The 22,914-nt window shown below is 45.9% G+C and overlaps 1 protein-coding gene across 2 annotated transcripts in view; it reads right to left on the minus strand.

Annotated features, from left to right (window-relative positions):
- The window catches only part of EIF2B4 (eukaryotic translation initiation factor 2B subunit delta), a 979,702-nt gene that overhangs the window by 648,040 nt on the left and 308,748 nt on the right, over positions 1-22,914 (minus strand). Inside the window, exon 4 of one of the 2 annotated variants that reach the window (XM_044061494.1) lies at positions 3,393-3,584. In XM_044061494.1, coding sequence (XP_043917429.1) covers positions 3,393-3,584 — 192 coding nt within the window. Of the gene's footprint in view, positions 1-3,392; positions 3,591-22,914 lie in introns of both variants that reach the window. The other variant, XM_044061493.1, reaches the window with a different exon arrangement.

Below are 22,914 nucleotides of genomic sequence, written 5' to 3' on the forward strand. Positions count from 1 at the left end.
AAAGCAAAACTAAATGACTTGCTGCAATTAACTGTTCTACAACCATGCAACGTCCCCGCTTGTGACACACTAAGGCATATCTTTCCTCATTTATTCCATGTGATATTCCACTTAATCCAATTCATGGTTATGATGGAGTCAGAACTTAAAACATTTAGTGTGTGAAAGGTAGAGAGACTGGTCATCAATGAGGTGCCAGCCTATCACAGGCTGCATGTATGTGCATATACACACGCACACAGACACACCATGGGCAACTGGAAGATCATTACATCACCTATGGCACATCTTCAAGATGCGACAGGAATTGAATACTTGGTAAATAAACCCACACAAACAGAGGGAGAATGTGCAGACTATGCACAGTAGGCAGACTGGTAAAGAACCGAATGGCAGGTCAAGGCACTGTTTGATAGCAATGCTAATTGTGTGCCACTGTGATGCCTTCAGAGGAAGACATGAAAAATTAAAAATGTAAACCACTTCCAACACACAGATGAGCAGTACTCACTGTAGCAACATCAACCTGATACAGACATAAAATAATTTCACAAGATGCATGAGAAATAATCAGTATCTTTCAAGGGTGGTTTCCTAGGAGGTTTTACATTTTTAATTCCTCTCAGAAACTGCCTGAGTAGAGGATGCGAGAAGACAGGGGGATCGAAGCTGTATTCTGCAGAAATAGCTGATGCATGTATCTTGATGGAGGAATAGGACAGGCCTGTATGGAAAAGCTCTGCCAAATACTCCAGGATGTTGGCAATGTCTACCTTTGACACATCTTTTCCCCTTTCAGTACTCCAAATGAGAAACCTTTTCCATTTTCCTGCATAGTTCCTTCTTGTTGAAGGTCTGCGGGCCTCAAGGATAATGTCTTTAACCCTTTGGGATAAATCTGGGTTAGTTGCTCTTATGTAATGTTCCAGGCAGTCAGCTGCAGAGTTTTCAGGTTTGGATGCAGGGTGTTGTAGCCGCTCTGAGTTAACAGCAAAGGAATCAGGGGTAGTGTCCACATTTTCCCCCCGAGACATGCTCCTCAGTAATGGGTACCAATGTTGTCTTGGCCAGTCTGGAGCTATCAGAATGATCCTGGACGCTCCTCTTTGATTTTCAATAGCACCTTGTGCATCAAAGGAAGAGGTGGGAATGCATATGCTGTCAGGCCTTTCCAACTGAAGGATAGAGAGTCCACCTTCCAAGCAAGTGGGTGGTACGTCCATGTGCAGAATTTCTTGAGCTGGTGATTGAGTGGGGATGCGAATAGGTCTATTTGTGGCAGTCCCCATTTCCTTGTGATGACCTTGAAGATGTCCGAGTGTAGCATCCATTCGTGAGCATCCGAGGTAGTTCTGCTTAATATGTCTGCTAGGATGTTTTCTTTTCCCGGTACAAAAATTGCTTGTAACTGAATGTTGTAGCTCAGAGCCATATTCCATAGGTCCAGTGCCATCCGGCATAGAGGGTATGAATGAGTGCCTCCCTGTTTGTTGATGTACCACATGACTGTGGTGTTGTCTGTCCTTATCATCAACTGCCCTTCTTGGAGGAATGGTCTGAAATTCTGGATTGCTAGTTTTACTGCCAGCATTTCCTTTTGATTTATGTGCAGGTGCAGCTGATCTGGAGTCCATAAGCCTTGTATGCACTTGTCCAGCATGTGGGCACCCCAACCGAGGTCTGAGGCGTCCGTTGTGATGGTTTGGCTTGGTTGAATGCTGTGGAAGGGCAAACCTGGGGTTGACTGGCATGCCTGAGCCCACCATAGGAACTCTTGTTTCAGGCATGGGATTAGTGGTATTTCGGTTTCTAGGCTGTGCCTGTGTTGAGACCATAAATTCTTCAGGTACCACTGTAGCTTTCTCATATGCAGTCTGGCATGAGGGACCAGGATTATGCAGGATGCCATGAAGCCCAAGGCCTGCAGTACTTTCCTTGCTGTTAGTTTGTTCTGCTTTGTTAATGCCAAGAAGTAGAGAGGAAGTTGTTCTTGTTTTTCTGCAGTTAGGAATGCCATCTGTTTTACTGTGTCCAATTCTGCACCTAAGAAGGTTATTCTTTGGGATGGTATCAGTCTTGATTTTTTTATATTGACTGTATATCCCAGGGCTTGCAGTAAGCAAATGACTCTTTGTAATTCTTCTGTTAGCTTGTTTTTGTTGTCCGCTTGTATCAGGCAGTCGTCCAGGTATGGATATATTTGGATTCTCTGAAGCCTGCAGTGAGCGATTACTGATGCCAGGCATTTTGTGAACACTCTGGGTGCAGTAGATAAGCCAAAGGGCAATGCTGAGAATTGATAATGCTCTGATCCTGCAAGAAATCTGAGGTATCTTCTGCAATTTGGTCGTATGGGGACGCAGGTATGCCTCCTTGAGATCTAGAGTCACCAGCCAATACTCCTTGCCCAGCATGGGAAGAAGTTGCTGTAGGGTCAGCATTTTGAATTTTGGAACAATGATGAATGGTTTAAAGCAGACAGGTCGAGAATAGGCCTCCAATTTTTCTCTTTTCTTGGTACCAGGAATAGTCTGGAGTAAAATCCCTTTCCTTGTTCCATAGATGGTACCCTTTCCACAGCTCTCATCTTTGCTAATTGAGCTATTTGTTTTAGAGCTTCTGTCTTTTGATTTGGTGGTAGGTTTGGCATTCCTCTTTTTCCTGGTAAAGTATGGAAATGAAACCTGTAGCCTTGGTCTATAGTTTGCAAAATCCACTTGTCTCTTGTGATGTAGTGCCAGTTTTTTGAAAATAAGGCTAACTTTCCGCCTAAGGGTGCTGCTATTTGTTCCCTGGTAGGCGGTGCCAGAGCCAAGTCACTGTGATTGTCCTGTTGCAGTGGTAGTAGTTGTGTCTGTGCCTCGCTGGTTGTTACCTTGCCACTGGCGTCCCCTGTAGGCACCTCCTCTGGATTGATTTCTGCCTCTTGAACGCCTATTCCTGCCTCTCTGTGTTTTAGAGGAGTCTGGAAAGGACCAATTTTTGGAAGGCCAGTTCCAATTTGTAAGGACTGCAGATGCATCCTTGAAGGACATCTGGAAGATCATTACATCACCTATGGCACATCTTCAAGATGCGACAGGAATTGAATACTTGGTAAATAAACCCACACAAACAGAGGGAGAATGTGCAGACTATGCACAGTAGGCAGACTGGTAAAGAACCGAATGGCAGGTCAAGGCACTGTTTGATAGCAATGCTAATTGTGTGCCACTGTGATGCCTTCAGAGGAAGACATGAAAAATTAAAAATGTAAACCACTTCCAACACACAGATGAGCAGTACTCACTGTAGCAACATCAACCTGATACAGACATAAAATAATTTCACAAGATGCATGAGAAATAATCAGTATCTTTCAAGGTTTAAAACATTTCACACATTTTTTTTACCTGACTGAGGTTCACTTGCTGCTGTTTTTGATTTTAAGCCAAACGACTGGCTTGGATCTCCTTTCTTTACTCCTTTCATTGCCCGATCTGCTTCCTGCTTTGCCCTACGTTCAGCCCGGAGCTCTGCTTTGCTCTTTCCAGAGGGTAACTTCTCATTGTTGACTGAAGCATCACTGGGTACCACAGTGGGCCCTGAAACTTAAAAGTAGAAAAATATAAATAATGCAAATCAGCACTGCCAATTCATTGAAATGGTATAGATGGTGTGCATTAAATTTGTTTAACAATCTTGTGCATTACACGGCTTTTACTTGGTCCCCTTCCACTCTACCCTTGTTCAGTAAGCAGAAGATCTTGCTTTGATATGGTCTGGCCACCCCCAACTATAACACCAAGAGCTCTCAATCATCCTTTTGCATGTTAAAAAAATGGATCTCAAGCAGGTACAAGTGTCTCAGTTCTTCAAAGACCAAGGCTATACACTATATGGTACAAAGAAAGTTTACAGCCCTGACATGCTCTCATTGCCTATCATTTCCTTGTTGGTGATCCCACAGTTAGGAGACGAAGTTTTTCAAACACCTAGGCTTTTTACTTGAATAGGCAATGTCTTCTCTGAGGAGACATTTTCTTCTGTGAAAAAGACAACATTCAAAGCTGGAAAACTTGGAAGTCTCTCAAAGGTTCCCCCACTTCAGCTTCCAAAAACACAAAGCAGAGTTGTGTACACTTACCATAAATGTAGATGTTCGAGTGTATTCACTGTTGCAGTCATCACGTTTGGATTATCCTGCCAGGGGTAGCCCTCAATCGGCCCGAATACCAGAGGCTTAGTATTTCTGCTTCGGTTGCTGTCGCTCCAGGACTGACATCAGGCCGTTAGTGGTATAAAATCAGGCAGCCGATGCCATTACATCAGTTTTTGTTCCCCTGTCAGGAGCCCCCAAATAGGGAGCTTGGTTATGGTGTAAGAAAGTACAGTTTTGTACCTACCATAAATGTAGATGTTCGAGTGCTAATACAGCTGCAGTCATAACAGATGGGTTCTCCTGCCGTCAGGCGGGTCCTCGGTCGGCCGAATTCCAAAGTCTAGGTCCGGCGTCGGTTGTCGTCGCTTCTTCCCTGACGTCAGTGCGCCAGGGGTATAAAAGAACCAGCCGACACCATTTTCTTCAGTTTTTCTTGCCCCAGATGTCAGGTGCCCCCAGAAGGAAGGCAATACATAAAATTATGAAGTAATGCAATGCAATATAATCAAAAAACAGTAGTTGCAAGCAAATACACCATAAAAGAATACCCCTAGAGGGGAAGGAGGGAGGGAAACCTGGACTGCAGCTGTATTAGCATTCGAACATCTACATTTATGATAGGTACAAAACTGTACTATGTTCATCGTGCATACAGCTGCAGTCATAACAGATGGGTAGAATCCCAAAGCTAAGAAAGGGGTGGTAGGCACTAGGTGGAACTAGGAGGAGCCAAAATGCCCTGCAAGACTGCAGTGGCAAAGCCTGCTCTAGATTTGGAGTATAATGGTAGTTTGTAGTGTTTGGAGAAGGTATGCACAGAACTCCAAGTGGCTGCTTCCAAGATATCCTTGGTAGGAACTCCTCTGAGGAAGGCTGCAGAGGTGGCTGTGGCCCTGGTGGAATGAGTTCTAATGCCTGTAGGAACAGTTTTGCCATGAAAGGAATAGCAAAAGCGTATGCAGTGGGCTATCCATTTTGAGACTGTCTGCTTGGAAATTGGCTTTCCTTGAGCTCCTACCGCATAGGCCACAAAGAGCTGTTCTGATTTTCTGAAAGGTTTTGTTCTGTCCAAATAATAACGCAGTTGCCTGTGGATGTCCAAGGAATGTAGTAATCTCTCCCTTTGTTTTGAGGATTGGGATAAAAAGTAGGTAAATGTATGGCCTGATTTAAAGCTACCCTGGATACCACTTTAGGCATAAAGGACGGGTTGGTTCGTAAGGAAACTCTGTCCTGATGGAAGATGATAAAAGGCTGGACAGCCATGAGGGCCTGTAGTTCTGAAACTCTACGAGCTGAAGTGATAGCCAGAAGGAAAGCTGTTTTCCAGGACAAATATTGCAAATCTGATGAAGCAGCTGGCTCAAAAGGAGACAAAGTCAGTTTTTCCAGAATGAAATTTAGATCCCAAGCAGGTATTGGTTGTTTCCTTGGAGGTCTTAAATTCTTAGCCCCTCTGAGGAACTGTCTTAAAAGAGGGTGAGAGAATAAAGGAGGATCAGTGTTGTATTCTGCAGAAATGGCTGAGGCATGGATTTTGATGGAGGAGAACGAAAGTCCACTGCTTAGCAGTTCAGCCAAATATTATAGTATTTGAGGTAAATTCAGTTTTCCAGGATTCTGGCCCTTTTTCTCATTCCAGACACAAAAACGTTTCCATTTTGCGGAGTAAGCTTTTCTAGTTGATGGCCTTCTGGCCTCCAAAATGACATCCTGCACCACCTTGGAGAGTAGGGCCTGCTGTGATGCTAAGGAATCTTCCATGTGGCTAGATTGAGTGTTTTTAGCTGACTGTGAAGAGTTTTGAAGCTGTGCTGAGTCAGAAGAAGAGGCATTAGAGGCAGGGTCCATGGAGGGGAATGAGTCAGGCTCCTCAGGAGTGGGTACCAGTGTTGCCTTGGCCAGTCCGGAGCAATGAGGATCATCTTTGGTCTCTCTGCTCTGGTCTTCAATAGGACTTTGGGCAGCAGAGGAAGAGGCGGGAAGGCATAAACTGTCATTGATGTCCAGCTGAAAGAGAGAGCGTCCACTCTCCAGGCCTTTGGGTGGAAGGTCCTCTAGCAGAATTTTGTCAATTGATGATTTTTGTGGGAGGCAAAGAGATCTATGTCTGGCCTTCCCCATTCTTGGATTATATCTGTAAAAACTTTTGGATGCAACATCCATTCGTGTGGATCTGTCATATTCCTGCTTAGGTTGTCTGCCAGCGTGTTTTCCTTGCCTGGCAAGTACTGTGCTTATAGTTCCATTTGTAAGTCCATGGCCATGTTCCAAAGTGATATGGCCAGTCTGCATAGGGGACAGGAATGTGTTCCTCCCTGCTTGTTTATGTACCACATAACTGTGGTGTTGTCCGTTCTTATCAATAGTTGACCTGGTTGTAGAAGGTCCTTGAAAGCTATAATAGCATTTATTACTGCTAGCATTTCTTTTTGATTGATGTGAAGGTGCTTTTCTTTTTGGGACCATTTGCCCTGAATGCACCGGTCTGTCATGTGCGCCCCCCAGGCGTAGTCCGAGGCGTCTGTTGTGATGACGATTTGCTTGAGGCTTGCTGAATGGAAGACCTGTGTTTGTTTGACATACTTGAGCCCACCACAGAAATTCCTTTTGCAGATATGGAAGTAGAGGTATTATTGTTTCCAAACTGTGGCTGTGTTGAGACCATATGTTTTTTAGGTACCATTGTAGTTTTCTCATATGCAGCTTTGCACATAGGATTAGCAAGATGCAAGATGCCTGCAGGATTTTGCTTGCAGTCAGCCTGGTGCAATTTGCCAGTGTTCTGAAATATTGAATTAGTTGCCCCTGCTTCTCTGGCATGAGGTAGGCCATCTGGGTGTTTGTGTCCAAATTGGCACCCAGGAAAATTATATTCCGAGAGGGTATTAGCCTTGATTTCTCTTTGTTGACTGTGTATCCCAGAGAGTTTAATAACATTATTACATAAGCCAGATGTTTCAGAAGAATGTGCTTGCTGTCCGCTTGGATCAGGCAGTCATCCAAATAGGGGTATATTTGTATCCCTTGAAGTCTGCAGTAGGCAATTACTGATGCCAGGCATTTCGTGAATACTCTGGGCAGTAGATAAGCCAAAGGGCAATGCAGAGAATTGATCATGGGTTGAACCTGCAAGAAATCTGAGGTATCTTCTGCAATTTTGTCTGATTGGGACATGCAGGTATGCCTCCTTGAGGTCCAATGTTACCAGCCAAGACTCCTTGCCCAGCATGGGAAGAAGTTGCTGTAGAGTGAGCATCTTGAATTTTAGTGCAGTAGAAATGTGTTTAGGATGGAAAGATCCAAAATAGGTCTCCAATCTTTTCCCTTCCTTGGCACCAGAAATAGCCTGGAATAAAAACCTTGACCTTGTTCGTGTGTAGGTACCTCTTGAATAGCTTTCATGTTTATAAGATCTGAAATTTGCTTTTGTGCCTCTGCCCTTTGATTGTATGGCGGTTTTGGCATGCCTCTCATTTTTGGAAGGGTATGAAAGTGGAATTTGTAGCCTCTGTTTATAATGTACAGGATCCATTTGTCCTTTGTGATAACATGCCAATTTTTTGAGAATAGTGCCAGCTTTCCTCCTAAGGGGGCTGCCATTTGAGACCTGGTTGGCCTGCAAAGGGGAAAGTCATTGGGTTTGCTTTCTGAAAGATTGTGAGTTGTCCTCACCACCTCTTTGTGTAGGAGCTTGCCATTGTCTGCCTCTGTACGATCCTTGTGGTTGTCCTCTGCCCCTCGGGCGCTTGTATCTGCCTCTTTGGGGTCTGTCCGTGGCAGGAAAGGACCAGTTTTTGGAAGGCCAATTTCTACTAAAACGTGGGGGTTGAACCTGCAGAAATTCTCACACAGTTTGCATTTATTTAGCTTTTTCCTCCATTTTTCGTAATACTTCCTCAGCATTTGCCCCAAATAGTACATCCTTTTGAAGGGGGGGCATCTAGTAATTTAGCTTTGACATGATCAGGCAAGGTTTGTTCCTTGAGCCAAGCATGCCTGCGTATGACTGAGCCTGTAACAGCAGCTCTAGATGAGGCCTCTAGAGCATCAAAACCACATTGTAAGGTATGTTTACCCACTTGTTCTGCACTATGCATCAAATTCTGCAACTCCTTCAAGTCTGGTTGTTCAGGTTGTGACATTTTACTTTTCAATTGAGATAACAGAAACTGTTGGTATTTTAGCATATGAAACTGACAGTTTAAGGCCCTCATGGTTAAGGTAGCCGAGGTATATACCTTTTTTCCCCACCTTAATGCTCTGACCCTGCAAGAAATCTGAGGTGTCTTCTGCAACTTTGTCTGATAGGGACATGCAGGCATGCCTCCTTGAGGTCTAGAGTCACCAGCCAAGACCCCTTGCCCAGCATGGGAAGGAGTTGCTGTAGAGTCAGCATTTTGAATTTTGGCACAATGAGATAAGTATTCAGTGCGGACAAGTCGAGAATTGGTCTCCATTGATGCTCTTTTCTTGGAACAAGGAAAAGCCTGGAGTAAAATCCTTGGCCTTGTTCTGAAATAGGAACTTTTTCTATGGCTTTCATTAGTAGTAAGTTTGAGATTTGTTTCAAAGCCTCTGCCCTTTGATTTGGTGGCAGACCTGGCATGCCTTTTCTTTTTGGCAATGTGTGGAAATGGAACCTGTATCCGTTGTCTATTATTTGGAGTGTCCATTTGTCTTTTGTAATGTTGTGCCAATTTTTTGAGAATAAAGAAAGCTTTCCGCCCAAAGGTGCTTCTAATTGAGCCCTGGTTGGCGGAATCAAAGCAAAGTCATTGAGTTTGTCCTTGTGCAGCAGTTGTAGGTCCTGAACTGCCTGTCTGGATTGGAGGTTGCCATTGACGGCCTCTGTAGGAGCCCCTAGCTTGCCCTCTACCTCTGGCACGCCTGTTCCTGCCCCTTTGAAATCTTTCTGTGTCCGGAAAGGACCAATTCTTGGAAGGCCAATTTCTGCTGAATCTAGGCGGTTGGACTTGAAGAAAATCCTTACAGATTTTGCCTTTTCTTCAAATTTCTTTAGGACTTCTTGAGCAGTGGAACCAAATAACTTTTGCTTTTCCAGTGGAGCATCCAAAAGCTTAGCTTTAACATGGTCTGGCAGAGATTGTTCCTTCAGCCAAGCATGTCTACGTATTACAACACCCGTCATTGCTGACCTACATGAAGCTTCCAATGCATCATAACCACACTGCAAGAAATGGTTGCTAACCTGCTGGGAGTTATGTACCAGATCCTGAAGGGATTTACGGTCAAGGGGTTCAGTAGAAGACAGTTTCTTATGCATTTCTTCTAACAAATACTCTTGGTACTGTATCATATGAAATTGACAATTTAATGCCCTCATAGCAAGAGTGGCAGAAGTATACACTTTTTTACCCCATCTCTCTAATGCCCTGGACTCCTTTGCAGAGGGGAGTGGGTTCTTAATAGTAACAGCTGCAACCCCTTTAGGATCCTGTGAAATGGTTTCAGGATCAGCTGAGTGGGCCTTGTAAAGAAAATTATGTGTGTCCGGGACCCTGTAATACCTATCGGGCTTAACAGGGGCCGGAGGCAGAGTGTCAGGGGTCATACTAGAGTCAGAATACACATCACCAATGACATTTAAAACAGGAGGAATAGCCAAAGGTCTATGCTGATGTAAATGAAGAAAAGTTCTTAGTCTTTTCCTGGAATCAGAATATTCCTAGCCCTGCCATTTGAAATGCTCTCTCATAGTGTGAAGGGTCTCCCCAAAGGAAAGCTCTTCAGGAGGGGAGGCTGAGGGGATAGATTCCTCTGCATCCGAATCCTCATAGGCCGAATAAGCCTCCTCCTGGTAGTCTGAGTGATCCGAGCCATCAGAGGCCTCCTCTGGGGAAAGGGGATCAGGGGGATCCACCCTGGGCCTTTTGTCTAGAGGAGGTTGGGAGCCCCTGTCCGGATGGGGCTGAGAGCCCCTGATTAAAGAGATAAGGTCCTCTGCTAAGGTTAGAATCTGTGAACTAGAAGAGGGTCCCTGAGGAATAACCCTGGGAGGCATGGCTTTAGTGTGTTTTGCAGCTTTAGCCCTGGTGAAGGCCTTAATGGACATGGATGCAGGAGGCCTGGCTGCACCACGTGCTGGTGTAGCTTTGTCTAAAGGTATGGTGTCGGAAGATTCCAATAGACCAGTTTCTGAAGGCAATTCTATAACCGACTCGGTAGGAGCCTCCAGGGCCGAGGCTGTCGGTTGTATTGTTTCAGGGTTTGGAAGTTCCAAGGACTCGGTATCAGCCGAGACCGAGACACTCGCGGTAGGCCTAGCCGCGGTTTCAGACGAAACCGCGGCCCGCGTGTGTCGGTCCTTGTCTTTCCGTTTCTTAATTAAATGTGATGTCGGGGTTTCCGACGGCATTTTGTATGAAAAACTAGCCCCAAAAAACTCTTCTGCGAACTCCGACCGATGTCTAAGAGTGCGTCGGTTGAAGGAAGCGCAGGCTGAACAGGCCGAGACATCGTGGTCTGGGCCTAAGCAGGGAAGACAGTAAGAGTGGAAATCCTTATGAGGTATTTGTTTCCCACAAGTTAAACAATTATTAACTTTATCTGACATCGGCTGAGGCAAGAAAGAGTCCCCAACGGGTTACTTAGCTTTTGAAGTCTTCGGTTAGCGAATTTACAGGAGCTGGCCGACCAGCACTTGCAAACTGCTTCTGCTTCGGGCACCACGCGGCAAGAAAGACTGGGGAAGATGGCGTCGGCTGACGCTTTTATACCCCAGGCGCTCTGACGTCAGGGAAGGGGCGACATCAGCCGACGCCGGACCCAGACTTTGGAATCCGGCCGACCGAAGGGCTGCCTGAGGCAGGACAACCCATATGTGATGACTGCAGATACATCCTTGAAGGACATCTGGAATCTCTCTCGGAAGGCAATGGATTTTTGGCAATGGAAGCCTTAACTCCCTTGGGTCCCTGTGAGATGGTTTCTAGGTCAGCAGCATGGCTTTTGTAAAGAAATTGGTGCGAGTCAGGAACCCTGTAGTACCTGTCAGGCTTAACTGGAGCTGGAGGTAGAGAGTCCAGGTTAAGGCAGGCCTCCGAGTAAACATCATCTAGGATGTCCAAGACAGGAGGTATAGCCAGAGGCCTGTGCTGGGGTAACAAAAGAAATTCCCTGAGCCTTTTCTTGGAATCTGAATAATCCTGGCCTTCCCAGTGGAAGTGTTCCCTTAAGGTATGCAAAGTTTCCCAAATGAGAAATCCTCAGGGGATACAGAAGGAATAGACTCCTCTGCATCAGAGTCTTCAAAGGAGTAAGCCTGTTCCTGATCATCAGAGTGTTCTGAAATAATGGATCCCTGATCAGAGGAGGGGGAATCTTCCTCCACTCTGGGCCTTTTGTCCGGAGGTGGCTGAGAACCTCTGATTAGAGTAATTAAATCCTCAGCCATTTTAAGCATCTGTCTCTTAGGTATGGGGCCTGGAGATGGGCCCTGTGTAACTGGTCTCTTAGAGTGCATGGTTGCTTTAGACTTGGTGAAAGCCTTGATGGAGAAAGAAGAGGAAGGTCTGAAGACACCTTGAGTGGAGATGGACCTGTCCACATTCTGTGTTTCAACGCCAAGAGTGGCTTCGGTATCTGTAGTCGGGGTGTGGGCCAAGGAGCCTGCGGCCTCAGGTACAGGAGACACCGCCAAAGATGTGTCGTCGGTAGTCAGGGGCTGCGTAGGCGCCTCACTGAGAACCGGACCACGTGTAGTCGGCTTTGGCGTGGTGTCGGTAGAGGCCGCGGACCTCGAGTGTCGGTCCTTGTCTTTGCGTGTTTTAGAAAAAAACGGTGTTGGAGTATCCGATGACATGGTATAGTTAAATGCTTTCCCAAAAAAAAGCTGGGCGAACTCCGCCCGACGCTTAATAGTGCATTTGTTGAATGTAGCACAACAGTGACAGACCGAGACGTCGTGGTCTGGGCCTAAACAAGGTATACAGAGGGAATGGAAATCCTTATGCGGTATTTGCTTCCCACAAGAAATTCAATTATTAACTTTGTCTGACATCGGTCTGAGGCAAGAAAAGTTTCCCCAACGGGGTACTTAGCTTTTAAGAAGACTTCGGTTTTCCAAATTTTTCATAATCTCAGGAGCTGGCCGACCGGCACTTGCGAACTGCTTCTGCTTCGGGCACCGCGTGGCAAGAAAGACTGAAGAAAATGGCGTTGGCTGGTTCTTTTATACCCCTGTCGCACTGACGTCAGGGAAGAAGCGACGACAACCGACGCTGGACCTAGACTTTGTAATTCGGCCGACCGAGGTCCCGCCTGACGACAGGAGAACCCATCTGTTATGACTGCAGCTGTATGCATGATGAACATCACTACTAGTAGAAAGAAAATACCAAAAATTCCCTATAAGGAGAGATGAAGAGAGAGAGAGAGAGAGACAGAGACAAGGGGGATGGAGGGGGGTACCAGGACTGCAACAGTGAATACACTCAAACATCTACATTTATGATAAGTGTACACAACTGTACTATGTTCTTTGTGTTTCACTTTTGCAGTCATCACATTTGGGTTGATTCCCAAAGCTGAAGAAAAGGGTGGAGGCAGTCAAGAAGACTGGGGGCTGGCTAGGATGCCCTGCTACACTGCGGTGGCAAAGCCTGCCCTGGATTTGGGGAAAATAGGCAGGTGGTAATGCTTGGTGAAGGTATGAACAGATGTCCATGTTGCAGCTTCCAGGATGTCCCTGGTGGGGACCCCTCTGAGAAAAGGTGCAGAGGTGGAGAGTGCTCTGGTGGAATGTGTCCTGACCCCCTCTGGGGGCAGTTTCCCATGCTGTTTGTAGCAGAAATGGATGCAGTGTGCTATCCATTTTTAGATAGATTGTTTGGATATGGCCTTGCCTCTGCCCATGCTGCGAAGCTGACTAGCAATTGATCAGTTTTTCTAAAAGATTTAGTCCTGTCCAGATGGAATCTGAGCTGTCTGTGCACATCTAGAGAGTGCAGAATCCTTTCTCCCTTGTTTTGTGGGTTAGGGAAAAAGGTGGGCAAACGAATGCAATGGTTGAGAGCTACACTGGACACCACTTTAAGCATAAAGGATGGGTTAAAGTCCTGAGGGAGACCCTGTCAGCACGGAAAAAGATGAAGGGCTCTACAGCCATGAGTGCTTGTAGCTCTGACACTCTTCTAGCTGAAGTCATGGCCAGAAGCAAGGCTGTCTTCCAAGAGAGGAATTTTAACTCTGCTTAAGCTGCAGGTTACTGCGGTGGTGGTGCTGCGGTAGCATTGTCACCTCACAGTAAGACGTCCCGTTCGATTCTCAGTTAGACCGTCTTCTGTGTGGTGACATGCATGAATGGGCATTCCTTCATTGAAGGTTGCGCGTCAGGCCCGGGAAGTCGGCACGTAAAAATCTACTGCCAATCATTAGCGGACCGGAGTTCTGCTGTGGCGATCCCTAACCAGGAAAAGCCGAAAGACACAAGAACAACAACAACTTAAGCTGCAGGTTCAAATGGGGGTGGGGTGAGTTTTTCCAACACAAAGTTAAGGTCCCAATCTGGGGTAGGAGCTCTTCTGGGTGGCCTTAAGTTATTAGCTCCTCTTAGGAACTGTTTGATGAGAGGGTGTAAGAAGAGAGGTGGCTCTGTGCTATAATGAGCAGAGATGGCAGAGGCATGAATTTTAATAGAAAAGAAGGATAGACCCATGTAGTAGGTCTGCTAGGTAATCCAGGATGAGAGGTAGGGAGGGCTGTGCCATTCCAGCTCCCTTAGCCTGGATACAGGTGCAAAACCTTTTCCACTTGTCAGCATAGGATTTTCTAGTGCTGGGGCATCTGGCCTCACATATAACATCTAGGACTTGTTTGGTTAGGCTGATAGCTTGAGGAGAGGCCAGGGAATAAGCCAGGCTGCCAGACTGAGGGTCTGTAATTGGGGATGCATGAATTCTCCAGTCCTCTGGGTCAGGAGTGTTGGGATCTGAGGTAGGTGCCTTGGTGGCAGGGGTGACAGGTTGCGTAGCAGTGGGTAACAGTGCTGGCATGGCCAGTCTGGTGCAATCAGGATTGCCCTCGGTTTTTCCTCCCTTATTTTGAGCATTACCCTTGAAATGAGTGGTAGAGAGGGAAATGCAAAGACAGTACAGTTGTGTACCTACCATAAATGTAGATGTTCGAGTGTATTCACTGTTGCAGTCATTACAATTGGGTTATCCCGCTGGCAGGCTACCCGCAGTCGGCCTGAATTCCAAAGTCTAGGTCCGGTGTCGGTTGCTGTCACCTCTTCCCTGACGTCAGTGCACCAGGGGTATAAAAGATGCAGCCGACGCCATTTTCTTCAGTTTTTCTTGCCCCAGATATCAGGTGCCCCCAAAAGGGTAGGCTAAAAATATGACAATAAAGCATGCATGCACCAAAGTAAATTATTCCTTCATCTACAAGCAAATACACCACATAGGTTGTATAGAATAGAGAAGTACAGATATGTTCTAGCAAAGATAAGGGGGATGGTGGGTGGGTAACCTGGACTGCAACAGTGAATACACTCGAACATCTACATTTACAATAGGTACTCAACTGTACTATGTTCATCGTGTTTCACTGTGGCAGTCATTACAATTGGGTTGAATCCCAAAGCTAAGGTTGGGAGGCTAGAGCTAAATAGGATTAGGAGCGGCTATGAGGCCCTGCAGCACTGCAGTGGCAAAGCCTGCCCTGGATTTAGAGTAGAGTGGAGAGTGATAGTGCTTTGTAAAAGTGTGCACTGAACTCCAGGTTGCAGCCTCTAAAATGTCTTTGGTTGGAACTACTCTGAGGAAGGCTGCTGAAGTGGCTGCTGCTCTGGTTGAATGTGGCCTAATGCCCTTAGGCACTGATTTGCCATGCTGCGAATAACAGAAATGAATGCAGTGGCCTATCCACTTTGAAACAGTCTGCTTTGAGATAGCCTGTCCTTGTGATCCTGCAGCATATGCCACTAGTAATTGCTCAGTCTTTCTGAAAGCTTTGGTTCTGTCCAAGGAGAAGTGCAGCTGTCTGTGTATGTCCAAAGAATGCAGAAGTCTCTCACCCTTATTCTGTGGGTTTGGATAAAAGGTAGGCAAGTGAATAGTTTGGTTAAGGGCCACACTGGACACTACTTTAGGCATAAATGTTGGGTTTGTCCTCAGAGAAATCCTATCTGGATGGAAAATGATAAAACGTTCCCACAGTCATGAGTGCCTGTAGCTCTGAGACTCATCTTGCAGAGGTTATTGCTAGGAGAAGAGTTGTTTTCCAAGATAAAAATTTAATGTCAGCTGTAGCGGCTGGCTCAAAAGGAGGCAGGGTGAGTTTTTCCAAGACATAATTGAGGTCCCATGCAGGTACTGGTGATCTCCTTGGAGGCCTTAAATTTTTGGCTCCTCTGAGGTACTGCCTTAGTAAAGGATGAGAAAAAAAAAGGTGGTTCTGTATTGTAATGAGCTGAAACGGCAGAGGCATGAATCTTAACAGATGAAAAGGATAGGCCTTTGTCCAACATCTCAGTTAAGTATTGCAAAATCTGAGGAATATTTGGTACAATCATGTCAATTCCCTGTGCCTAGATCCAAGCACAGAATCTCCTGGCCTCCAAAATAGCATCCATCACCACTTTAGAAAGAGGGGTGTTTTGAATGACTACATTATCCGCCATGCTGCCAGATTTAAAGTCTTGAGTTGGCTGTGCAGGATCTGATTGTTTTGTTGGGACAGTAAGTGAGGAATTTGAGGTAATGTCCAGGCAGGGCATTGAGACAGGTTCCTTAGGATTGGGTACCAGTGCTGGCGGGGCCAGTCTGGGGCAATCAGTAGCATTTTTGGCTTCTCTTGTCTGACCTTTAGGAGTATCTTGGGGAGGAGAGGCAGTGGAGGAAAGGCATATACTGTTAAGTTTTTCCAGCTGAAAGATAGAGCATCCACTTTCCATGCTTGCTTGTGATAAGTCCTTGTGCAGAATGTCTGTAGTTGGCAGTTGTGACAGGAGACAAACAGATCTATGTCCGGGCATCCCCATTTTCTTGTTATCATGCTGAAGACTTGCGGATCCAATTTCCACTTGGGATTAATGAGGTTTCTGCTTAGTTTGTCTGCCAGGGTATTTATCTTTCCTGGCAGGAATTGTGCCTGCAGATGTACTTGGTAAGTCAATGCTGTGTCCCACAAAGTCATGGCTAGTCTGCAAAGGGGATAGGAATGAGTTCCTCCCTGCTTGTTTATGTACCACATGACCGTAGTATTGTCCGTCTTTATCAGTAGTTGTCCCGAATGAAGTAGATCCTTGAAGGCTGTCAGGGCATTCTGAACAGCTAGCATCTCTTTTTGTTTGATATGCAGATGCATTTTGCTTGCGGACCATGTGCCCTGAGAATACATCTTCCTGCTATGTGGGCCCCCCAGGCATAATCTGATGCATCTGTTGTTAATGTCTGCCTTGCTGAGGGTAAAGTGAAAGGCTGCCCCTTGTTGTGGTGACAGGCCTTTGCCCACCATCAAAACTCCTGTTGCAGGCAGGGAATAAGGGTTATTGTTGTTTCCAGGCTATGGCAATGTTGAGTCCAAACACTTTTTAGATACCATTGAAGTTTCCTCATATGCAGTCTTGCATATGGAATTAGCAGAATACAGGATGCCATGAAGCCCAAAGCCTGCAGAATTTTTCTTGCAGAAAACTGGGTCTTTGTTGCCAACAGTTTGAAATAAGTAGTCAGTTGCCTTTCTTTGTCTGGCGTGAGATAAACCATCTGGGCAGTTGCATTTAAGCTTGCACCAAGGAATATTATCTCTTGAGAGGGTACTAGTTTTGATTTATTTTCGTTTACTGTGTACCCTAGGCATGTTAGTAATCTTTTTACAAAAGCCAGATGCTGTAGTAGAATGTCCTTGTTCTCTGCTTGAATGAGGCAGTCGTCCAAATAAGGATATATTTGTATTCCTCTTTGTCTGCAGAATGCAATTACTGGAGCCAGGCATTTTGTGAAGACCCTGGGCGCAGTAGATAAGCCAAAGGGCAGTGCAAAGAATTGGTAGTGCATTGAGCCAGCTATGAATCTGAGGTATCTTCTGCATGACTGTCTGATTGGGACATGCAGGTATGCCTCTTTTAGGTCTAAGGTCACAAGCCATGCCTTCTTGCCCAGCATGGGCAGAAGCTGCTGCAGCGTCAACATTTTGAATTTTGGAATATCCAGATATGTGTTTAGAATTGATAGGTCCAGTATTGGTCTCCAGGCTTTGTCCTTTCTGGGCACCAAGAACAGTCTTGAGTAAAATCCTTGTCCCTGCTCTTGCTCTGATACTTGCTGAATGGCCCTCATGTCCAAGAGGGATGAAACTTGCTTTTGTGCCTCTGCGCATTGATTTTTTGGCAGGTCTGGCAAACCGTGTGCCCTTGGCAGGGGATAAAAGTGAAACTTGTAGCCTTGTGACACTATGTTCAAGACCCATTTGTCCTGGGTTATTATGTGCCAGTTTTGATGAAAAAGTGCTAGTTTTCCCCCCTAATGGTGCTGCCATTAGATAACTGCTTGGCGCAGGCAGGGGGAAGTCATTGGGACTGTTTCCTGTATGGCTGTGATTTGTCGTCTCTGCTTTTGGAGGTAGAAGCACCCCATTGTTTAGACCTGTATATGCCTTGGGGCTGGGATCTGCCTCTAGGGCATCTGTATCTGCCCCTTTGTGGCCTGCCTGACACTGGAAAGGACCAATTCTTTGTAGGCCAGTGTCTGCTAAATCTTGGAGGCTGTACCTGTAAGAAATCCTTGACTGTTTGCATAGATTTTGCTTTGTCCTCCATTTTCTTCAACACCTCCTCTGCTTTAACACCAAACAAAGTATCATGCTGTAATGGAGCATCTAATAGTTTTGCTTTAACATGATCACGCAGATTCTGTTCCTTTAACCAAGCATGCCTCCTGATGACAGAACCCGTAAAGTACAGTTTTGTACCTACCATAAATGTAGATGTTCTACATCTCTACCCAACTGTGATGACTGCAGCAGCATAGCACGATGAACATAGTACAGTTTTGTACCTACCATAAATGTAGATGTTCGAGTGGTTATGCTGCTGCAGTCCAGGTTACCCTCCCTCCATCCCCTCTACCTAACAAGGCTTTTCTTATACCTGCATGTACTTCAACCTTTGGGATGCATGTCTATATGGTGTATTTGCTTACAACTAGTACCACCGTTTTGCACTAAGGTATGTTTTCCAAGCTTCTTATTTTGCCTTCTTAGTTTGGGGCACCTGACATCTGGGGCAAGAAAAACTGAAGAAAATGGCGTCGGCTGCCTCTTTTATACCCCCGCCGCACTAACGTCAGGGAAGAAGCGACGACAACCGACGCTGGACCAAGGCTTTGGAATTCAGGCCGACTGCGGGACCTCCTGACGGCAGGATAACCCAAGTGTGATGACTGTAGCAGCATAGCACGATGAACATCAGCAGCCCTGCAGGAGGCCTCCAAAGAATCAAAACCACATTGCAAAGTATGTTTTCCAACTTGTTCAGCTGCATGCAATAAATCCTACATTTCTTTGTTTTCTGCACAGTCAGAATTTATCAACATTTTCTGTTTTAGCAGTGACATAATATATTGCTGATACTTAAGCATATGAAACTGACAATTTAAAGCCCTTATAGCCAAGGTTGCAGAAGTGTAAATCTTTTTTCCCCATCTGTCCAGTGCTCTAGAATCACTGTCAGAGGGGGTAGGGTTTTTTGCAGTGGAAGCCTTGACCCCTTTGGGACCCTGAGAGATAGTTTCTGGGTCAGCAGCAGGGTTTTTAAATAAATTTATGTGAATCAGGAACCTTGTAGTATCTGTCTGGCTTAACAGGAGCTGGAGGCAGGGAGTCAGGAGTCAGACTGCATATGAAACTGACAATTTAAAGCCCTTATAGCCAAGGTTGCAGAAGTGTAAATCTTTTTTTCCCCATCTGTCCAGTGCTCTAGAATCCCTGTCAGAGGGGGTAGGGTTTTTTGCAGTGGAAGCCTTGACCCCTTTGGGACCCTGAGAGATAGTTTCTGGGTCAGCAGCAGGGTTTTTAAATAAATTTATGTGAATCAGGAACCTTGTAGTATCTGTCTGGCTTAACAGGAGCTGGAGGCAGGGAGTCAGGAGTCAGACTGGACTCTGAAAAAACATCATCTATAATGTCTAACACAGGTGGAATAGCAAGGGACCTGTGCTGAGGTAGTAAAAGGAAGTCTCTGAGCCTTTTCTTAGATTCTGAATAATCTTGGCTCTCCCAGTGGAAATGCTCCCTCGTGGTATGCAGAGTTTCCCCAAAAGAGTAATCCTCAGGAGGAGAGGCTGAAGGGATACATTCTTCAGCATCAGAATCCTCATAGGGAGGAAGAGAGTATTCCTGATCAGAAGGGGAATCAGAAGAAATGGAAACCTGATCTGAAGATTCATATTCTGTCTCTTGCCTAGGCCTCTTATCAGGAGGGGGATGAGAACCCCTGATCAAGGTTTTTTAGGCATGGAGGCCTGTCCATGTGGCTGTTGTACTTGTTTCTTTGTCTTTAAAGGTGCTTTAGTCTTTGCCTTAAAAGCTGAAGGTGATTTTACATATAACTGTGTAGGACTGAAAACAACCCCAGAAGCCGATGCCTGCTCAGCAGCTCCGAACCCATCTGAGAGAATAGTTTCCGAGGTTCCAATACCTTGAGTATCCAGCTGCCTAATCGGCTCCACATGGGAGTCGGTAGCGGCCTGCGGCTCTAAAGTAGTGGGCGTCAGGGGCTGCGAAAGCGCCTCACTGAGAACTGGCGAACCGGCGACTGGCTTAGAAGAAGTCTCGTCAACAGTTTTGGACCTCGGATGCTTGTCCATTTCTTTTTCTTTGCATTTCTTGTGAATTACGGTAGTCGGATGGCTATCCGACGACATTGTGTAATTAAATCTTCTGCCAAAATAGTGAAATGCAAAATCGTACCAATGCTTAATAGTGTGTTGATTAAATCTAGCACAGAACCGACAATTAGCAGTGTCATGGTCAGGGCCTAGACAAGGAATACAATAGGAATGGAAGTCCTTATGAGGTATTTGCGTCCCACAAGAAATACAGTTTTTAACTTTTTCTGACATCGGTCTGGAGCAAGAAAAAAGTTTCCCCAACGGGATACGTAGCTTTTAATGAAGACTTCGGATCTAAAATTCGAACACGAAAATCTCAGGAGTCGGCTTTTGCTTCGGGCACTGCGCGGCAAGAAAGACTGAAGAAAATGGAGTCGGCTGCATCTTTTATACCCCTGGCACACTGACGTCAGGGAAGAGGCGACAGCAACCGATGCCGGACCTAGACTTTGGAATTCAGGCCGACTGCGGGTAGCCTGCCAGCAGGATAACCCAATTGTAATGACTGCAACAGTGAAACATGATGAACATCGAGAGGTTTAGCCACTGGAAGGATAGAGCATCCACTTTCCAGGCCTTGCTGTGAGGTTCCCTGGTCAGAATTTGCTGAGCTGATGATTGGAGTGGGAGGCAAAGAGGTCCACCTTCAGAGTGCCCCATTTCTGGGTTACAAGGGTGAAGGTTCTGTGTTCTAGCTGCCACTCGTGTGCTAGCAGGTTTCTGCTTAAGTTGTCTGCCAGAGAGTTTAGGGAGCCTGGCAGAAATTGTGCTAGCAGGTGTAGTTGCATGGCTGAGGCAGTGTGCCAAAGGGTCATTGCGAGCCTGCTGAGAGGATAAGAGCGAGTCCCTCCCTGCTTGTTGACATACCGCATCACTGTGGTGTTGTCTGTTTTGATCAGTAGAGGCCCTGGGGAGAGTATGGGTCTGAAAGCTGTCAGGGCATGCTGAACAGCTAGCATCTCTTTTTGGTTGATGTGCAGATGTATTTGATTTGGGCTCCAATGGCCTTGAATGCACCTGCCGTCCAGGTGTGCAACCCAGGCATAGTCTGATGAGTCTGTGGTGAGGGTCTGGGTGGCGTGGGGTTGTGAGAAGGTAAGTCCCTTGTTGTGGTTGCATGCTGCTGCCCACCAAAGAAAATCGTTCCTTAGACAAGGTATCATTGGTATGATGGTTTCCAGGTCTTGAGAGTGCTGATACCAAAGGCTTTTTAGGTACCACTGTAGTTTCCTCATATACAGTCTGGCATATGGAATGAGTAGAATGCAAAAGGCCATGAACCCTAGAGCTTGCAGGATTTTCCTTGTGGATAACTGGGTTCTGGTGGCTAGTTGAGAGAAGTAACCTGTCAGGAAGGCTTGTTTTTCTGGAGTAAGGAATGTCATCTGGGATGCTGTGTCCAGGCTTGCTCCCAGGAATACAATTTTTTGTCTGGGTACTAGTTTTGATTTCTTTTCGTTGATAGTATATCCCGTGGAGGTCAGTAGGTCCTTTACAAAAGTCAGGTGCTGTAACAGCTTTTCCTGACTGTCTGTCTGAATCAGGCAATCGTCTAAGTAGGGGTAAATTTGAATATTTCTTTGTCTGCAAAAAGCAATGGCTGGAGCTCTGGGAGCAGTGGATAAGCCAAAGGGAAGCGCAGAGAACTGAAAGTGCATATATCCTGCCCTGAAACGTACATATTTCCTGCAAGATTCCCCGATTGTGATGTGTAGGTAGGCCTCTTTTAGGACTAGGATAGCTAACCAAGCATCCTTGGAAGGCATAGGAAGAGTGCACATTTTGAATTTTGGTATCACCAGAAAGGTGTTTAGAATGGATAGATTGAGGATTGGGCATCAGGTGCCCTCTTTTCTGGGTACCAGGAAGTCTGGAATAGAAACCTTGGCCTAACTGTTCTGCAGGAACATGTTGTGTTGCCCTCATGGACAGCAGAGAACGGATTTGCTTTTTTGGCCTCTGCCCACTGGTTTGGAGGAAGATCTGGGAACCCTTTTGGGGTTGGCAGGGTGTGGAAATAACATTTTTATCCCTGGGACACTATGTTGAGGACCCATTAGTCGTTGGTAATAGAGGCCCAGTTGCTTGCATGGAAGGAGAGTTTTCCTCCCAAGAGCACAAGCAGGTGGGCAGAGATAAGAGGTGGAGGTGTAAAGTCATTGTGAGTTCTTACCATAAGGGGATGGCTTTGCACCCCCTGTTTTTGAAGAGGAGAAACTGCATTGCTTAGATCTCTGCATTCCCTGGGGCTGCTGTCTGCGAGGTCTGCTTCCCCTGGGTCTGGGCTGAGCTGGCCTGGAGGGGACAGGAAAGGACCATTGCTTGGAGGGGCAATGCCTACTGAACCTTGGAGGCTGGACCTGTAAGAAGTCTTTAACTGTCTGCATAGATTTAGCATTTTCTTCCATCTTTTTAAGACCTCTTCTGCCTTGGTGCCAAATAAATTGTCTTTGTTCAATGGTGCGTCCAGTAATTTGGAATTTGACAGGGTCTGGCAAGGTCTGTTCCTTAAGCCAAGCATGCCTTCTAAGGAAAGAACCAGTGACTGCTGCCATGTAAAATGCTTCTAGGGCATCAAAGCCACATTGCAAGGTGTGCTTAGTAACTTGACTTGCAAAATGCATTAGCTCTTGTAATTATTTTCTGCACAAGCTGGAAAGGAAAATATTTTTGTTTGAGGAGTTCCATGGTATGCTGCTGATATTTCAGCATGTGGAACTGGCAATTTAATTCTCTAATAGCAAGAGTAGCAGAGGCGTATAACTTTTTTAACCCATCTGTCTAAAGCTCGGGAATCCCTGTCTGAGGGGGTGGGATTCTTAGCTGAGGTTGCTTTAATTCCTTTAGGTCCTTGAGAGATGACCTCTGGGTCAGCAGTAGGATTTTTGAAAAGGAATTTGTGAAAGTCAGGGGCTC

The sequence above is a fragment of the Protopterus annectens genome, chromosome 2.part0 (genome assembly GCF_019279795.1).
Source record: "Protopterus annectens isolate FY-2018-M chromosome 2.part0, PAN1.0, whole genome shotgun sequence".
NCBI classification, from domain to species: Eukaryota; Metazoa; Chordata; order Ceratodontiformes; family Protopteridae; genus Protopterus; species Protopterus annectens.